This window comes from Callospermophilus lateralis, chromosome 1 (assembly GCF_048772815.1).
Source record: "Callospermophilus lateralis isolate mCalLat2 chromosome 1, mCalLat2.hap1, whole genome shotgun sequence".
In the NCBI taxonomy this organism is placed as follows: domain Eukaryota; kingdom Metazoa; phylum Chordata; class Mammalia; order Rodentia; family Sciuridae; genus Callospermophilus; species Callospermophilus lateralis.
The window spans coordinates 51,890,775-51,910,059 of record NC_135305.1 but is presented as its reverse complement, the minus strand read 5'-3'; the positions used below and the strand labels follow the sequence as shown (position 1 = coordinate 51,910,059).

General features: G+C 33.3%; 1 protein-coding gene across 4 annotated transcripts in view; it reads left to right on the top strand.

Annotated features, from left to right (window-relative positions):
• Positions 1-19,285, top strand: part of Znf800 (zinc finger protein 800) — a 211,603-nt gene that overhangs the window by 177,240 nt on the left and 15,078 nt on the right. For 2 of the 4 annotated variants that reach the window (XM_076834278.2, XM_076834270.2), the window contains exons 4-5: positions 4,935-5,078; positions 6,038-8,410. In XM_076834278.2, coding sequence (XP_076690393.1) covers positions 4,935-5,078; positions 6,038-7,734 — 1,841 coding nt within the window. In that variant the 3' untranslated portion in view covers positions 7,735-8,410. Of the gene's footprint in view, positions 1-4,934; positions 5,079-6,037; positions 8,411-8,983; positions 10,434-19,285 lie in introns of those variants that run through there. The other 2 variants (XM_076834288.2, XM_076834297.2) reach the window with 2 other exon arrangements.

The window sequence follows — 19,285 nt, the reverse complement described above, 5'->3', positions numbered from 1 at the left end:
TTTATACACATACAAGCACACATCCCTCATTTTCTTCCCAGTACAAATGGTAGCAGACTGCACACTCTTGTGTACCTTTGCTTTATTGACAGTAGATGTAGCCCTTTTTTTTGACATTAGTCCAGAGATAGATGCCTCATATTTTTAAAAGGTGGCCTATTTTGTCATTACAGATTCTGTACACTGAAATCCCTGATGGTTGTCTGACTTGAAATGTGTTGTTTGCTTTAACTCTTTGTTTTATGGACTTTTGCCTTAGTTTTTCTAGGACACATCTGTGATTTGGTTTCTTCAAGTTTCTGCCCTTTCTGTAAATACTTTTAGTTTATTTTTCTTACTCTTTGACTTCTCTCAAAATGAAAACAAAAATTTAAGTAACAAATAAAAGGTTTACTAGTTTTAGATACTTACTTATGTCTTTTAGGTATTTATTAAATTGTTATAAGTAAATTTAGTATTCTTAATTTCTTAGTTATTTGATAGAGGTGAAAGAGCTATGGGATGTCTTAAGATTAGAGGTAGAAAAATGGGAAGAAAAGAAAGGGACTCATTTTGGTCTTTAATATGAAGTCGACATCTTCTATTTAAATTCTTGAGATATTTAATATTGAAAAGAGAAATAATATAGAACATGATAGAAAAAAGATTATACAGTACTATAGAATATACTAGACTACAATGTGCAATGAACTCCCTCCTGGAACTCTACCTTTTTTGATACTTAGGAATAAATTGTAACTTTCATAGTATGGTAGTGAAAAGTTAGAATTAACTGTGTGATACTTGCTAGTGCCACTGTTGTTGTCTAAGTGTCATGTCTGTTATTTAGATTTTTACTGTGAAGAGAGAGGTTTTCCTAGGTTTAGTCATTTAACTTCTTTGAAGTGTTTTATTTTTATTTTTATTCTTATTCTTCTGCTTAAAGCCATTTTAATTGCACTTAGTATAAGCTGTGACTGAATAATAATGCCTCAGTCCTGACTCTATACAGAAAAACTTAGGATAGAAATATGGTTTAGAAGAGATGCATAGGAGAGTGCCATGTTCTATAACATGAGTTTTGACTGTTACATAGCAATTGTAATAAATTTAAAATGGGACTAGCTATTTTTCTGGTTTAGTAAGAAAAAAATTATAGATTATTGTTCTGATAGTCATCTTCAGAGCATGTCTTTTGGGTCTTTGTTTCTAGGAAAGCAGCCGTTTATATTAGTCTGTGAATTTCTCAGGGACAGACCATCTTCATGTTGATATTTCTGGTGAATATCATTGTATCTGCTATACTTATATATACCTATATACATATATTTATTATATAAATGTTTGTTAGATTAAACTATAAGATTCATCAAGTAGATACTGTCCTAAAATAATTTGTATTCTACTATAAATTTATTGTGTTATGGAAGTGGTATCTTCTAAGATGATCTTAAAACCTAAGGCAAGAAAGAGAACAGTATGGGAAAAGAAATAATTTGAAGGAATGCAGCTTGGCTGTTTATGTTCTAGGATCAAGAGACATGGAAAAATTTTTTGTTGCTGTCTATATGACTATGTCTGTTGTTGTTGCAGGTGTCAGTGAGTTTTGGCTATTGTCAGAGGTATAGTTGGTTGGCTATGAGTAATTGTGAGAAAAACAATCAGAAAATGGTAATTGATTGTGACTAAAGTCATTATTCCTATCTTGGAATAGCATAACACTTTAATTGTGATTGAAACTAACTTAGGAAAAAAAATTTATTGTCTATATTAAGGGAATAAGACACATCTTATTTTTCACATTTGTAAAATCTGTAAGATATCATCTTTAAGCCCCCACCGTTTGATACCTCAATGAATTTCACAGATTTAAAAAAGAAGGTATTCCTAAACAGAGTTCTCCATTGTCATTTGACAATGCCAATCAGACATTATTATCCTGAGGACTGGGAATACAGTGGTGAGGATCAAAGTTGCCTTCTGTGTTCTTCTAGAACTTCTAGTTTAATGGGAATACCTAAAAGTGATTAATTATAAGATGGTGGGATAAGTTTGTATAGATATATAAGTTGCTATAGGAGTACAGATGAATGATTATTAACAAAAACAGAGGGGTCAAAGAAGACTTCCTGAAGGAAATAACATTTGACCTGGGATCCAAGGGATTACTGGAAATGAACCAGACTAGAGAAGTAGGAGAATGTTAGGGTTGGAGAGAAAAAAAAATGTAGTTGAAGCCCTGAAAAGCGAGGGAGAAAAAGAACATTTGGTATATCTGCGAACCTGAAAGAAATTTGATATGCCTATGTCAGCAATATCTCTGTGTGCGCATGAGCGTGTGTGTGTGTGTGTGTGTGTGTGTGTGTGTGTATGTGTATTGGGGGAAGCCTTTGTAATTGATAATTAAGATTGATGTGTAAAATTAGAGGCAGATACTTTTTTGCATGTTTATTGGGAATAAATACATATTCTCTACTGATATATCTACTAGATAGGACTAATTAAGAAATTGATAATGTTTTTATTTTTCTGTGATTGAGAGAACCTGGCTAACTAAGTAATATGTCTGATTTAGGGATAATCTTACATTTTTACACCTGTGTATGTATAACCTAATGTTGTTTACAAACTGATTATTTTATGTTTTTAAATCTGTTACTATGTACTTTCCAGTTAAATCTTCTATTGAATTAAGTTAAAATCTAGTTAATGTTATTTCTGTGTTCCTATTCAGTCTTTTTTTTGACCATCTATGGTATGGCTCTTGCAGGTCTTTTAATTTAGAATTAGTATACAGAATTTTTCTTTTTTTCTTCCAGTGGAATTTAGCTACTTTTTTTTTTTTTTTTTTTTAATAACTACATGTAGAACAATTAGAGAGGCTTAGGCTCAGAGAGCCAAGGCATTTTTATCCTTGTCTACTTCTCATAGTTTATTAATCACTTGTGGGGTTAACTAGTAAAAAAACTAAACATTAACTCTTATTGTGAAATGGACAAGAGAATATAAACATGAGAATTTACTTTCATATAAATAATGTGCACACTTTTCTCTTAATCTTTAAAATTTGTTTTCAAGTTTTGTGCTGATAGAGTCTAGTGAAATAGTAATAGATTTGGATTTGGGAAATGGTGGAAATTATTTTTTTTTCCAGTAGAAACTCATGTATGTAATTTAATTGCTTAAGTTTGTATTATTTTTTAAATTCTTCAAGATAGGTTTGGTTTCATTTGTTCTATTTTACAAGATGGGTAAACAAAGTGCAAAAATTATATTTTTAAGGTCTTATAACTAGATAATATCAGATTTGGAATGTCTTAAGACTTAGTAATGTTCTGATAACTTCATAATCAATCTTCTTTGCCATAGAATTTTGAGGGCTGATCATCATTTTCAAAATGATGATAAAATACATTTTAAAAATTAAACGTGAATAGATTACAAAAGATTAAATCAGAAATATTTAACTTTTATAGACCCTATAATATTAATAATACTAAGATAGTTTATATTCTTCAGTAGTCCTAGAACTTAATAGATAGTCAAATTCTTGTTCAATGACAGAACACCTTGCACCTAAATGGGTCTTAACGGTATTTTTCAGTGAACTTTGTAAATATTGAGTGATAAAATGAAATCAGTATTACCATTATTTTCTCTATTTAATGAAACTGAAGGCACATTTATTTAGTAGAGGACTGGAAATCAGTTTTGACTGGAGATCATTTTTGTCACCTTACCTGCAGCAAAGACTTGTAAGAATTAGCAACAAAAGGTTACTTCATTTGTGTTTTTTTCCTAGAGGATATTTTTATTTTAAAGACTAGATGTGGTCATGCACAGTAGCGCATGCCTATAATCCCAGGCCGAAGGCAGGAGGATCTTGTTCAAAGCCAGCCTCAGCAAAAGTGAGGCACTAAGCAACTCAGTGAGACTCTGTTTCTAAATAAAATACAAAGTAGGGCTGAGGATGTGGCTCAGTGGTCGAGTGCCCCTGAGTTCAATCCCTGATGTCTCTCACCCCTCCAAAAAAGATTGGATGCTTATTACCATGTTTTTTTTCCCTTATGCCTTTGATCTTCCATCATAATGCTTAGCTATCACAGATCAGTAGCATTTCTTCAACAAATACATATTGAGTATATATATAATACTTTGTAGTTATAAATGTGATAGATTTGCTCTTGGCTGTTTTCAGGGTTTATAATTAAGTGTAAAAGACAGACATTGAACTGGTAATTATATTGATAATTAGTTAATTACAATTGGAGTAAGAGTTCTGAGAGAGAAAGTCTTTGAATAGATTTAAATATTATCAAGAGAACTAAGCACAAATTGAAAATTCTATCTCAGTATGGACAGAGATTCTGTACTGTCACACTAAATAGCCATAATCCCATGTTGGTCTAGAGCCTGAAATAATGTAAACTGAAGTTTAAAAGAAAAGTTTGCAGGCAGCCGTGTCATGAAGTTTTGACCTTCTTTAGGGAACTGGGAATTGAAAAACTCCTTGTTCACTTTCTAGTTCAGAAAAGGCTGAAAGAATCAGCCAAAAAGTTTAGCAGGAAGTGATGGGGAACATTTTCCTGCCCTACTCCAGATCTGTATAATCAGAATATCTAGGGAAGGGTTGCATGCGGTTTTTTCCGCAGCTTATTATAATGATCAACCAGATGTCAGGACGATAGTCTTGGGATATCCTAAGAATTGATTGACTGCTGAAGTAGAAAAAGAGTTTCCATCTTAGCTGTCCAGATTTCCAAACAATACTAGGATTTTGCTTAAAACTTAGTTTTATAACTTATTTATAAATATGCTGTAGTAGAAGTTAAAAGTGCCAATATTTTGTTTTCAAGGAGTAACTATACTTTGGGATTGTCAACAGTGGTGGTCTAGTTTAAAAGTGCATGTAAAGTGAACTTTTGTGTTAAATTTTCCCTTTTTTTTCCCCCTAGGAACTAAACAACTTAAGCATATTTTATTAAAAGATGTGGACACTATTTTTGAATGTAAATTATGCCGCAGTCTCTTCAGAGGATTACCAAATTTAATTACCCATAAGAAATTCTACTGCCCACCAAGTCTCCAGATGGATGATAGTAAGTTTTATTCATATATTCAGTTATGCATTTTACAGTTGTATTTTTAGACTGCCACTATACTTTTGTATTAAAATGGTATTGATATTTAATTATAGATGATTTAATGATGGAGAATAAAATTTGAATCTATGACTCAATGTTATATTTGATTTCTTAGATAAATACTTTGATATCAGTGCTTTCCACTTGGGTTTTTCTAGATATCATAGAAGTTAGATTTATGAGTATACTTATTTGTATTAAAATATTGGATATTTTGAATGGCTTTATAGTTTTATATTCAGAATATTTATAAGTTGATATTAAGATGTTAGGATATTTATGTTAGGATTGAAAGGAAAAATTTATTGGTGTTTTTTTCTTTTTACTTTAACACTTGTTACCATATTGAATGATCACTTAGTTACAGATTCCTGTTAAGTGAATGAGAACATTGGAAATAAAGAGCAATATTTTTTAGTTGTTGATGGACCTTTTTTTTAATTATATGTGGTGTTGAGAATTAAACCCAGTGCCTCACACATGCTAGGCAAGTGCTCTACCACTGAGCTATAGCCCTAGCCTTTGTTGTGTTATTTTATCCATCCTGGGTCATGAGAACTTTGTCTTTGCTAGTCTAAAACTTTCAGACTAAAATATGTGATACTATTTTTATTTTTTAGATTATCCATATATTTATATATTTTATAATAAGGGCACTTAAAAGCAGAAATAACTTCCCAGATTATATTTATCTTTATTTATTTATTGTATACCATGATGAAAATTAAAATTAAGAAAATTTCAGTTTAGCTAATACTAGTTTTTATATCCATAAAATACTGAAAAATAGGTAATGCTCTTAAAAAGTAAATTTGAGCAATAAAGTAAATTTTAAGATAGAGTTTTATAATATATTTTAAAATATTAGAGCAGGCCAATTATTTCAGATTAAAATGTTGATTTTTCCTTAACAGACCTTCCTGATGTAAATGATAAACAAAGCCAAGCCATAAATGATCTCCTAGAAGCCATATATCCAAGCGTGGACAAGCGAGAATATATTATTAAGCTAGAACCTATAGAAACAAATCAGAATGCAGTGTTTCAATATATTTCAAGAACTGATAATCCTACTGAAGTCACAGAGTCAAGCAGTACTCCTGAACAAACTGAAGTTCAAATACAGGAAGCTAGCACTGAGCAATCTAAAACAGTACCGGTTACTGACACAGAGGAGGAAACTGTAGAGACCCCTCCTGTTGAGATTGTTGCAGATGAAGTTGTACCTACATCTGATGAACAACCCCAGGAATCACAAGCTGACTTGGAAACTTCTGACAGTTCTGATTTTGGTCACCAGTTGATATGTTGTCTTTGTAGAAAAGAATTCAATTCTAGACGAGGTGTTCGCCGCCACATTCGAAAAGTGCACAAGAAAAAGATGGAAGAACTGAAAAAGTACATTGAAACACGAAAGAATCCAAACCAATCCTCTAAAGGACGCAGTAAGAATGTTCTAGTTTCATTAAGTAGGAGTTGTCCAGTATGTTGTAAATCATTTGCTACAAAAGCGAATGTAAGGAGGCATTTTGATGAAGTTCATAGAGGACTAAGGAGGGATTCAATTACTCCAGATATAGCAACAAAGCCCGGGCAACCTTTGTTCCTGGATTCTGTTTCTCCTAAAAAATCTTTTAAGACTCGAAAACAAAAGTCGTCTTCAAAGGCTGAATACAATTTAACTGCATGCAAATGCCTCCTTTGCAAGAGGAAATATAGTTCACAAATAATGCTTAAAAGACATATGCAAATTGTCCACAAGATAACTCTTTCGGGAACAAACTCTAAAAGAGAGAAAGGCCCTAATAATACTGCCAACAGTTCAGAAATAAAAGTTAAAGTTGAACCAGCAGATTCTGTAGAATCTTCACCCCCTTCCATTACCCATTCTCCGCAGAATGAATTAAAGGGAACAAATCATTCAAATGAAAAAAAGAACACACCGGCAGCACAGAAAAATAAAGTTAAACAAGACGCTGAAAGCCCTAAATCAACTAGTCCCTTGGCTGCAGGTGGCCAGCAAAAAACTAGGAAACCAAAACTTTCAGCTGGCTTTGACTTTAAGCAGCTTTACTGTAAACTTTGTAAACGTCAGTTTACTTCCAAACAGAACTTGACTAAACACATTGAGTTGCACACAGATGGAAATAACATTTATGTTAAATTTTACAAGTGTCCTCTTTGCACTTACGAAACTCGTCGGAAACGTGATGTGATACGACACATAACTGTGGTTCATAAAAAGTCATCTCGCTATCTTGGGAAAATAACAGCCAGTTTAGAGATCAGAGCTATAAAAAAGCCTATTGATTTTGTTCTAAATAAAGTGGCAAAAAGAGGCCCTTCGAGGGATGAAGCAAAACATAGTGATTCAAAACATGATGGCACTTCTAATTCTCCTAGTAAAAAATATGAAGTAGCTGACGTCGGTATTGAAGTAAAAGTCACAAAAAACTTTTCTCTTCACAGATGCAATAAGTGTGGAAAGGCATTTGCCAAAAAGACTTACCTTGAACATCATAAGAAAACTCATAAGGCAAATGCTTCCAATTCACCTGAAGGAAACAAAACCAAAGGCCGAAGTACAAGATCTAAGGCTCTTGTCTGGTGAGGAACAGTTACAGAGTTTTGCTTTTTTCCCCCCATCGAACTTAAAAAAAAAAAAAATCATTTGACCATAATTTATAGCTGGTTCCATTTTAACACGTATTTGCTTCCATATATACCTTATGGCAGTGGGAACTGCAAGAGTGATGTGCATATTGCATTTACCTCTTCAGTGACCTTTATTCCAGTGTCTTGGGAACAAAAGTTTACTTCAGAACTTACCTTCCACAGGACAATGCAATGTAGTTATAGATAGATGGCACAGGGTCAGTGCTTTGCTTTTTAATGTTGTAAAATATATACATTTATTTTGATTTATGTTTACAATAGAAGTCTTCTGTTTAACTAACTTTGCACAGGTTTAATTTGATTCAGTGACTTAGTCTACTAATTAATGTAGGAAAGTTAAATATATTAGAATGCATTTATGAAGGTGAGAATTATAGGAAATAATCTTTTGAGGCACTGTAATTATTGTAAAAATTAATCTGTGACGGCTAAATAAAGTGCTGCACTCAGAAAAAAAAATCCCCAAATTGAATTTAGAATGATTAGCATTTATTATTTACTTAACCACAGTGCTTCCAGGCAAAGAGGGAAAGTTGGTAAACAAAAGTTTGGATATTTTTCCTTTTCCGTGGGAGTGCGTGTTAGTGAATGTTTTTTAATTTTAATTCATAGAAAAAGATGATATTTAGGTTCATATTCTCTTTATTTTTCCCTTTCTGTTTAATAAACTTTTTGGTGATAATATTGACATAGTTCATTATTAAATAGGGATTTTTCTATCATTCTTTCTTTTTTTTCTTTTTTTTTTTTTTTTTTTGGTGGTGGTTATGCATTGCAAGAAAAGCAAAATCCCTGTTTGGAAGAAAGAAAAACATTACTTTTTAAAGAAGGTTTGGAACAAAAATGCAGTGTACAATAAGGACTAGACTTCCTATACTTGTTTTTTACAAGTCTATATGTTTTTATAGCTTACCTTCAATTACTTGTGTCCCTCATAAAAAGGGATTTAATGTATTTAATAAGTATTAAATTAGCTTCAGATATTAAATTTAGGTTCTAAAGCAAAATACTTAGTTTGAGTGCTAAGTAGGTTAAATTGTGGTTTGATTATCACATTTAAAAAAAAATGTGTGGAAAACATGAGATGAAACCATCCTTTAGAAGTCATTTACTGTTGTGTAATTTTAAGACCAAAATTTTATTGGTAAACTCAAAAGTGTTCATTTATTCCCATTTCTCCTCAGATAACTTCAAGTGATGTACGAAAAGGTTTGGAGTTCATTTTTGTGGAAAGACTTTAAATTGGTGTTAGAACCACTTACGTCTTCACATGGTACTATGAGGAAAAAAACAAGAGAAAAACATTTTCATAAAATTTCAACTGTAATTCTGTTTTCTGACTAAAATAATAGCCATCTAACTACTTATTTCTAAGGCAATGCCTATTGCATCACTTTCAAGTAGCTATGACATACCGTCATCACAGTCCATCAGCTAACCACCTTGACCTTGTGAATTTGGTCTACAGTTTCTACAAAAATGTTGCAAATTTTTGTTTTCCACATAATTTGTTGACTAAAGTGATCAACATCCTGAAAAAAAAACATTGGTTTTTAATTGACAGAGATTTTATATCTTAGTCATTTTAGTTTTGTTTCGCTGTATTTGGCAATTTTTTTTTCTGGATTGTACGGATATGATTTCCTAGTAAGTGTATATTAGGAACAAAAGACAATTTAGTGTCAGCACATTATAAATATTTAGCCTACTAAATATTTGTAATCATTTTCACATCCATTTATTTCTAAATTGTTTTCTAGTACTTGAATGTTTGAAGTTTTATTCTAAAGTATATACTTCAGAAAGTTCCAGCTCATTTTCATGCATGGATCATCACATTTTTCATTTAAACATCTGAGGTTTTTATGAAAATTAAACATTCCCCTATTTAAATTTTATATAAAGCACTTTAATGATAGATGAAACCTTATTTTTCAGTTTCTATTTTTTTAAAGACCACACATTTACTAATGTTAATATGAAGGTAGTAAATAGCTTCCTGATGTTTTATGGATGCAGACAATCCATGCACAACCACTTCTATGATACTAGTTTATTTCTTTAAACATTGCTAAAAAGGAAGATGGGGGTGTAAACCCTGATTTTTTTTTTTCCTCCCAAGAAAAATTTAAAATGACCACTTTAGCTATTATTTGATTTCTACTGTAAAATTTAGAGAATAATGAATTCTTGTCCATTTTTGTAATCAAGATTTTAGAAAAAACAGAAGTACATCTATCTTTATGAAATTTTGGGCAGGTTTTTGTGTATCAATATTTTGTACTTTTTAGGGAATATTTTATTTTTTAGTAATTTGTGTCAAATTATAATTTTAAAGGGTACAGCAGAAAATATACCATGTTTTTATATAGGTTTACACCTGTACTTAGAAGGGACCCTGTCCACCAATATACTTTTTGTATAAAATTTTAAAATGTTGGAGATTCACAAGGTCATAATAAAATGCTCTATAGCTAGAAAAACATTTACCCTCTTAGTGCTTTGCACTAAAATATACTGTGAAAGGAAATTAGAAAGACTGTAATTGTTGCTGGAAATGTTCTATATTGAATGTACATGCTCTTGTTGGAAAAATGTACTATATGTGATGGAAATAAACCAGACTCAAAGTTATTCCAGCTAAATGTGCTTCAACAAGGGTGCATTGGTTGAAACTTAAATGTTTTGTTATCAAATTTAAACTTTCAGTGACTATGAACAGCTACTTGAATTATATCTTGATAGTTTTATTTTTAAGAAGTAATGATTTCTTTTTAATTTAAAAACAGATTACTTTTCCACAGATGGAAAATTTTTATTTGTAGGTTTAACTTTAATGGCTCAGAGTATAATATATTTAGGGTAGGTGGTATTTCATTTAAAAACCTTCTTCATTAGTTGCACATTATTAAACCTGTATGTTTTCCCTTTTGCAAGGTGTTATCTTTTATGCATTCCTACACATAAGACATATTCCAAAATATTTTTCAGACTTAAGTAGCAATAATCAGTAAAAAGAATTCTTAAAAGGCTTAGAATAGCTCTTTGCTGTTTGCATCTTCTCATTTCTGTATTAGCCTTTTCCACTCTACTTTACTAGTTAAATAGTGTAGGGAAGGGAAAAAAAATAGCCTGATGTTTCTGGTGGGGGTCAATTGCTGGAAGACTCTTAATCCACCTACCAGTTTCCATAGGACCATTCATAACATCTCTTCTCCTTAATAATTCACAACAGGACTTAAGGAGAAAATGAGGGTTCCAGGGACTATTGAAAGATTTCATCTGGGTCATATAGAAAAAACAGCACTGTCAGGTCTTGTCTGAATTAGAAAGGCCTAGAGAGATTGGGAACATTTTATAGTAACCATGTTAATGGATCATGACAGATACAACCGAGGTTATGCTGGGACCAGTTTAGAAAGGTAAAATAAACAATTAGTATTTATTCTTATTTCTTTCTGATAAAATTCATCCTCATTTTTTGTTATTATTTTGACTCTTGAGCTCTCTCATTTCAGAATTTCAGGTGTGAGGCTCTTGAGGACAAGAGGTCTAAGAAATTTCTGCCAGAATCTTTTCTGCACATAGATGTGTAAAGCAAATGTTTGTGTGACTGCTTTGTTTTAGTGAGGAGTAATTAAGCATAGAAAGCACCATGAGAAACTGCTTATTTTACATTAAGATATGTCTCTGGCTGTAAATTATATCCACTGCTGTTACATCAATTAATATGTTTTCTGTAGAATTCATCTTATCTTCATAAGGAGGCTTTCCATTGCTAAGTGTTGTAGAAGAGAACAAATAATAACATGTATGTATAGTTTGTATTTCCTAAGTTTGAATGTTTTCTGTAGAATTCATCTTATCTTCATAAGGAGGCTTTCCATTGCTAAGTGTTGTAGAAGAGAACAAATAATAACATGTATGTATAGTTTGTATTTCCTAAGTTTGAATAGTAAACTTGCAAAAGATCTTTTTGAATAGCATGACCACTGAGATGAGTTAGAAATGCTTCTAAAGTTTTAGAAATTATGTTTCTAGGCATCCTGTAGTGGCCCCAGGAAATAGTCTAGATCCTTATTTTGGAGTTATAGAAGTTATTTTTCCATTGAGTTTATGGTCTGCCCGGATTATGATTTAGTTATGGCATTTAGCTGTTCTGAAGTCAGTAGGGTATATGCAGCATGATGTTGATTGTGCTTTTAGACAAAATCCTTCTGTACTCTATGCTGTTCTTAACCGTCTCTCTGACTTTAAGAGCCAAAAGGACTATGCATCAGCAATCTTATAAGCAGCTGTTAGTTTGGTTTCTTAGGCATTAGGCACATGGTAGAAATATAGAATAAAACCACATTTCACTTAAACTTACCTTATCTAGGCTTTTCCAGCTTTCCAAATTCATTTCTCCCCTCTCTCATAATTTGTTTCTATATCCTTTTCCTTTGAGCTTCAGCTCTTATCTTGTCCTGTTCTCTTCTGTTTAATTAAAAGAGATTCTTGGTACTGAGATAGCTAAAATGTTTTTTTGGAAGGAAGGTAAGAACATGGAAAGTACAGCTCAGTTCCTCTTGAATCTTTGTTGCTCTACACTGGATTTGGGAGGAGGCATATTTTTAAGCGCTTTTATGTATTTTAATACTATTCCACCAGAAGTAGGGGTGTAGGAGTGTTTAACAAAGACCATAGGTGTCTAGTTGGAAAAAAAAGCTCAAAAGCTGGACGTTTTGCTGTTTGTGCCAATTCAGAATAATTAATTTACTTGATTATGTGTTTTTCATATCGGGACTGTCTTGATAATTTCATTCAGTGCCTAGTATATTTTCATGTATACCAGGCACTTTAAATAAATGTTTGATGATGGTATTAAATAGTAGCCTTTCCATTTCAAAATTATGCTATCATATACTTTGAGATTTTGAGTCTTAATTTTTCATTATCCCCAAATTGATGGATCTTGTTTATTTTAGGACACACCACCAGTACCAAGATGTGAGTTTATGAAAATAAAGATAATTCTTAGTAATAGCTGGTAATAACATTTATGGAGTGTTTGTTGTATGCCAAGTTATCTACTCTTTATATGCACAATGCCCCTAATCCTACCAAAAGTCCTACAAAGTAAGACCTGTTTCTTCATTATCCTTATTTAATAGAAAGAAAATTAAAGCTTAGAGAAGTTCAGTGATGTACTCAGGCTTACATATCTAGTAGGGGAGTTGGTCTTAAATCTCACAACAAAGTCTGTGCCCTTAGAACAGCCTTACATTTGCACATTTAACTGTTTGCAAAGAACATTCCGTATATTATTGGCAGCCTAAATGTAATGATTGGGAAGTAGATTAATTGGTGAAAATTTTGGATTCACAAATTCTTTTCATTGTGACTGAGGTTTACTCAGACTCTGTGCCTTAGTGCTACCTCACCTATAAAACAGAGATAATATTCCCTATTTCAGGTTGGTTTTGAGGATAAGATGAAAAATATTTGTAAAGCACTTAGAATAGTGCCTGGCATGTTACAATAAATGTTAGATGTTATTATTATAAGTCACTGCATAGCATGTTCAAATGTGGAATTTTATTATTGCCTACTAAAATTTAGATGGAAAAATTTGTGCATTAGGACAGAGAACTTCATTGCACATCAGATTTTATCTGCTGCTTTTATGTTTCATTGGAATATTGAAGATGACCAACCGTGTTACTTGCTACTAAATTCTCTCCTAGTCAGGCATTAATAGTTTATCATTCTTAGAAATTTGTCTTGAAAAGGCATTAGGAAATTTTAAGCTTTGCTTTTATGACTTCTTCCCAGAATAAACCTTCTGTCTCAAAATTCTCATTAGTATCTATCACCCAGATATTTTTGGTCATGTGGAAAATATTGACATGGGTCAAATTTTAATTGAAAATGTTGCTGAAATATTTCATAAGCAACTTGGAGATGTGTAGTACTATTTGAAAGAAAGCATTCAATTATGGAAAGAATAGATTCCTCAGGAGAGTACCATCTAGCTGAGTCAGAAATTTCTTTGGTGAATGTGTCATGAAGAGATAAAAAGAAATGGCATTCATCAAAAGCGCTACCCATGGTAGTCATTAGTGGCAGTTCTCCAAATTTCAGCTAAGACCTTACTACTGTTAAATTATCTGCTGGGAGAGTTTCCCCATATACCCGACTGTTCTTGATCTTCCTTTTTAGAGGGTAAGGAGATGATTTAGGATTTCTAGTCTTCTAGGACTAGTATAATTTGCATTACCAGAGAACTCTTGTTTCTAGGTTTAGATGAACCTTTATATTTTGAACTTCAGATCTGATGCTGGGGTTCCTACACCTGAATTGTGTGGCCTTTAATGTGGCTTTTTTTTTTTTTTTTTTTTTTTTGGTACTGGGGATTGAACTTAGGGGCACTAGACCACTAAGCCACATCCCCAGCCCTATTTTGTATCTTGTTTAGAGACAGAGTCTCAATGAGATGCTTGAGGCAGGAGGATCGCGAGTTCAAAGCAAAAGTGAGGCATTAAGCACCTCATTGAGACTCACTTTTGCTTTGAACTCGCGATCCTCCTGCCTCAGCCTCCTGAACCGGGCTTTGTGTCTTTTTAATGGTTTAAGTGTGTCAGGTGTCTGAAGCATATTCCTGACACACAAAATATTGTAATGTTTAAATGATAGAAAGATGCAGTTGGAAAAACAGCTAAAGCAAAATAAGCCCCCCACTCCAAATACCTCAAAATAAAACAAGTTTAAAAACCACACTTTGAATGCTTGAATAATAGTAACTTGCATCCTGTTTGGGTGTCCTGCTATATATAATCTAGTAACACTTTGAATACAAGAGTATGTAATGATGTTATATCCAGATGAAAAATTTTTACATCAGAATGAACCTTAAGTGCATATAGTTTTTATTACAATTTGGCTTTTGAATATTGAACTTTAATCCCTCTGTTTGTGGAATTATACTGAAAAAGAATTAGCTCTAAGAAATAGAACTGTATCTTTTAGTCAGACTTTCTTTCTTGGCTTTGCGAACCTGTTTTAAAAATAACAATTCAGATTTCCTGAGTAAACAGATGCTTTTGGCATACCTGAACCTCAAAATACCTGCTAGTTGTGACAGATAGCTTTTATTTTGACTGGAAAGAAAAAACAAGGACTACTTGTAAAGAAAAAATAGTGAAGCACTAGGAACATAATGTGAACAAGTGGTTGAATTACATGAAAAAAGACTTTTAGGGAAAGGATTTTTATGTAGTTTAATTTTTGACAGAGAAGTTGTGTTAGGAAGATAAAAGTTTCATATAGGAGAGTCATCATGTTATTTTAATGCCTTTTGCTTACTAGATACATTGAGTCCCTTGAGATGCAACCCATGTGGCATTTGTAGGTGCGGAGCACTTTTCTTTGTATGGGCAGGTTTTGGGAAACTAAGCCAAGCTAATGGACTCATAAAGATAAACATGAACACATTTAGTGAAATTTATGAATAATTTTCAAGACTCAGATCCTCAAGTTATACTTTCTACAAAACATCTGCATGATTTTCCAATTTGTCCTTTCTTTGCCTGGCCATCTTGACTAGTCAGCTCTTGTTTCAGTGTGATTCTAAAAAGAACTAATTCACTTATTTGCCACAAAATGCCAACACAAACAGATATATGCACACATAAGAGCAAGAAAAAAGGAGATGCTTTTGTTTTTCTGTAACTGCCCTAGATATCTTTTTAATCTTTAACTGTAAAATTATTATGACATAGGTTGTTAATTTTTAAGGTTTAGGATACTTCTTTGAAGGCTCTTCCCTAGGTTTGACAGTGTTCAAACCACAGATGGCACAAAATGGAAGTTAGATCCACAATACTTGGATTGCCAGCCACCATCCATGTTATCTAATCACAGGTGTGTGCATGTAAACCCTAAAATAAAAATATTGTGTTATTATGGTGGTTTTTTCTTTTTTCTTTTGGTTATAAGCACAAATTTTTACTTGGTTTGTAACTAGTAATGGGTTTGTTAGGAGGCTTTATGAGCAGAAATAGAAGTGGCCTGACCTTATAAGAATAAAGGAGTAATTGTACAACTTGGCTTCACCATAGAGATTTGGGTTGCATTGACTTTTCCTCGTTTCTAGGTGTTACAGGAAAATTCAGTGGCCTGAGTGTTTACCTCTTAGGGGCAGAAGTATTGCTTTTCTGTTGCTATTAGCCCTTTCTAGACTCTGCTTTTTCTTAAAACAATAACAGCAAATGAATAACCTCACTCATATCTTCTCAATATGGTTATAACCACCTCATTGCTTTCTCCTATCTGCCTTCTCTGTGTCTTTGAGCTACTTTTTTTCTCCATATAGCTTGAGTTCCAACTCCTGTGAGGAAAAATTCTGGTTGGTTCAGGTAGTTAGATTGCCTAGTGGGCAGATCACTTATGCCAGATCTCTTTGTAGGTTGCTGGCCAGTCTGTAGCCTGGCTGCTCTTAGGTCAGGTACTCTATGCTGGTCCTATCATTTGTGATCATGGTAGCAGAGTCAGTGACATAAGACATGGCCCTAAGCCCAGTAAAAGGAATCTTTTGGTGAGAACTTTTTAAAAGGGCAGTGCTAGAAGGTAATAAGCTTTCAACATATGTGCTTTTCTTCCTTTTGAAAGGTGATAGAGTTAAAGGTGGCCTATGCTCTTGACAGTTATTTGAATGCAGAATCAAAAGTCCTTCCCATACTGAGAAAATGTGGGGAATATTCCTTTGATCTGCACCTGCAGTTCCTTTTCTGAACTGCTTGGTGTCATTTTCATCTTTGGCTTTGTAGATTCATAGGCAGCCTGAAGTTTTCAGAGAGAGAGCAATTACATTTTCTGAAGCAACATATTAGGCCATTCTGGCAGTTGTTGCTATTTTCCAGACACTCACAAATATGTTGCACAGTTTGAGTTGTAATTTAGTAAATCCTCGGAAGTATTGTTTCTGCTTTTCTCTTTGCATTTGGGCTTAGTCTCCATTTGTAGCTATATAAACTGTCATTTATTCCTCCAACAATAGACACTGTAAAGTGTCCATCATAAACCTGGCAACATTCTTTTCTTTTTGGGGAAAAGAATCAGTGGTTAAAGCATAGATTTTTAAGTCATGCAGACCTGAGTTCAAGTCCTGGTTCCTGTACTTACTAGCTATGTAGTTTGGGCAAGTAACTTTTTGCCTGTCTGTAAAATGATGGCATTAGAAACTATAGGTAGATTTGTTGCAAGATTTATCAAATTGTATATAATATATTTAGCATAATGCTTCATTCAAGTAAGAACTCAACAAATGTTACTGTTGTAGTGATCACTGAAATGGTATCAATTTGCTGCTGAAATATTTTCCAACACTTAGTTTCTGGTTATCTTGCTTTGCCATTTGATGTTCGTTGCCTCCTTCTTGATATTAATCCAACTGTTTAATGAAAAGTCAGATGTAACATCTGTGATAAAGCCAAGATACACAGCAGTTTATTAAGTTAAAGCATATCATTATTTTATGGACCTTTCATCTGTGTTATAGTTTCATGCCATTTTTGGTGGCAGCAGCTTTTAATTGTCCAAGAATTTGTTGACCTTTTTGATATTTTATTTCCTTGTGATTGGTGTCTTATTGAACAATACATCATTTTGAGTAGAAAAACTCAGGGTGGGTGGGTGGGTTGGTTGGTTGGTTCCTGCCTTCATTTGTTTCTTCCTCCCTCCATCCTCCTCTTCCCTCTCTGCTTGCATCTTTCCTTCCCTCCCTCCTTCTTGCCTCCCCTTCCTCTTTTCTTTCCTTTTTTGGTAAGCATCAGGCTGTGGATATATGAATGTATTTTGAGTTTACAAGCAAATAATGTCTTATATACCAATTCTTTGCAGTGTACCTGGCACATAACAGGTGCTAAGAGAATATTGAAGGAAGTAAAGAAGGAAGGCCAGAACATTACTTCCGTTATCTTCAGGTCTATCAGTAGTCTACAGTCTGTCTTTGCTTTTGCTTCTTTTCTCATTACTTCATCTTCTAATATGTGAGTTCCTCTTCATTTCTGTTACTCATGGCCTCTGTCACCTTCCTCCTTTGTGTGCACCTCCTAGCTTCTGCCATTGTTACTAAGTAGCCATAACAAGTTCAAGTTCTTGGCAATGCTCTTTGTACAAGGCTCTTTGTACAAGGCTCTATTGGCTCCCTTGAAATGTGCCTTGTATCACTCACCCTTACTCTCTCAGCACTCATTTCTTCCCTGTCTCCAAGGCAGGAGTAGATGTCCCTTCAGTGTACTCATCTCACTCTTGACCATATTAATCCATAATTAATTACATACTGTGTGGGTATGCATTTAGTGATTTTTGGGTAATTCTTTTTACGATTTACCTTTGTTTGTGTCTGACTAATACAATGTTCTATACAGTGCATCTCACCTTCTTGGGAAACCAAACCTATCTCTCCTACCAAATTTATTACTCCCTTTCTTTTCCCTATATCAATTATTCTTACCCTTATCTTCCCAATTACTTAAGCTGATAGAATACTGGCAGATATTTTATTTCCCTCACATTCTACCCAATCAATGACCAGTATCTATCCATCCTGCCTCTGAATGTTGTTCACATTTGGATCCTCCTTGCCATCTCCACCTTTAGTTGGTTTAGTATGGATTCTTATCTCTTACTTTCACTGTTGTAATAGTTTCTTAACTCTGCTCTTTCCTAATATTTCTTCCATGCTGCTGCCAGAACAATATTCCTAAACCACAGATCTGTATTATATCCTCATCGCTTGAGTAATTTATCATCCTTCAAGCCTCAGCTTAAATGTCACTCCTAAATAAAATTAATTTAAACTATGTCTCATCTGTAGTTCTGTGTCATCTTTTTCTTGTCATCTAATATAATTTGTAAGTATATTTATATTTATACATTAATTTGATTGATGTCTGTCTTCCCACTGAAAAGATTTATGTAAGGGTCTGTGGTGATTATGTAGACCCAGTGCCTAGCACAATGCTTGGGACATAGTAATGCCTAAAACCTATTTGTTAAGTGAGTGGACAGATGATAACTTATCAGCTCAGGCAAAAAAGATAGGATTACACAGATGTAAAAGGGTCCTAGATTTTCCTTCATTCCCGTAGACCTTGGTCTGTAGGTCTAGCCTTTCTAAAATAGCAGTGGCCTTTCCTTCTGACTTTTGAATTTATTCCCCTAAGGATGAGAATCAACAATTCTGTTACCCCGACACTTACACTTTAGTGAAGACACTGTGTACCCTTTCTAACCAGAAGATGGAACCTGGTTTGATCTTGATTCAGTTTAAATCAGTTTTAATGTCACCCATCTCATGGAAACAATTTGCATTTCAGGAGTTTCAATCAAGTAATAGATCACTAGATCTTGTTCCTGTGGAAATATTATTTCTGTGCATTTCCTCCAGAAAGCTTTTTGGAAAGGTGGCTCTTAAGCTGGGGTATAAAATAATTGTAGGAATT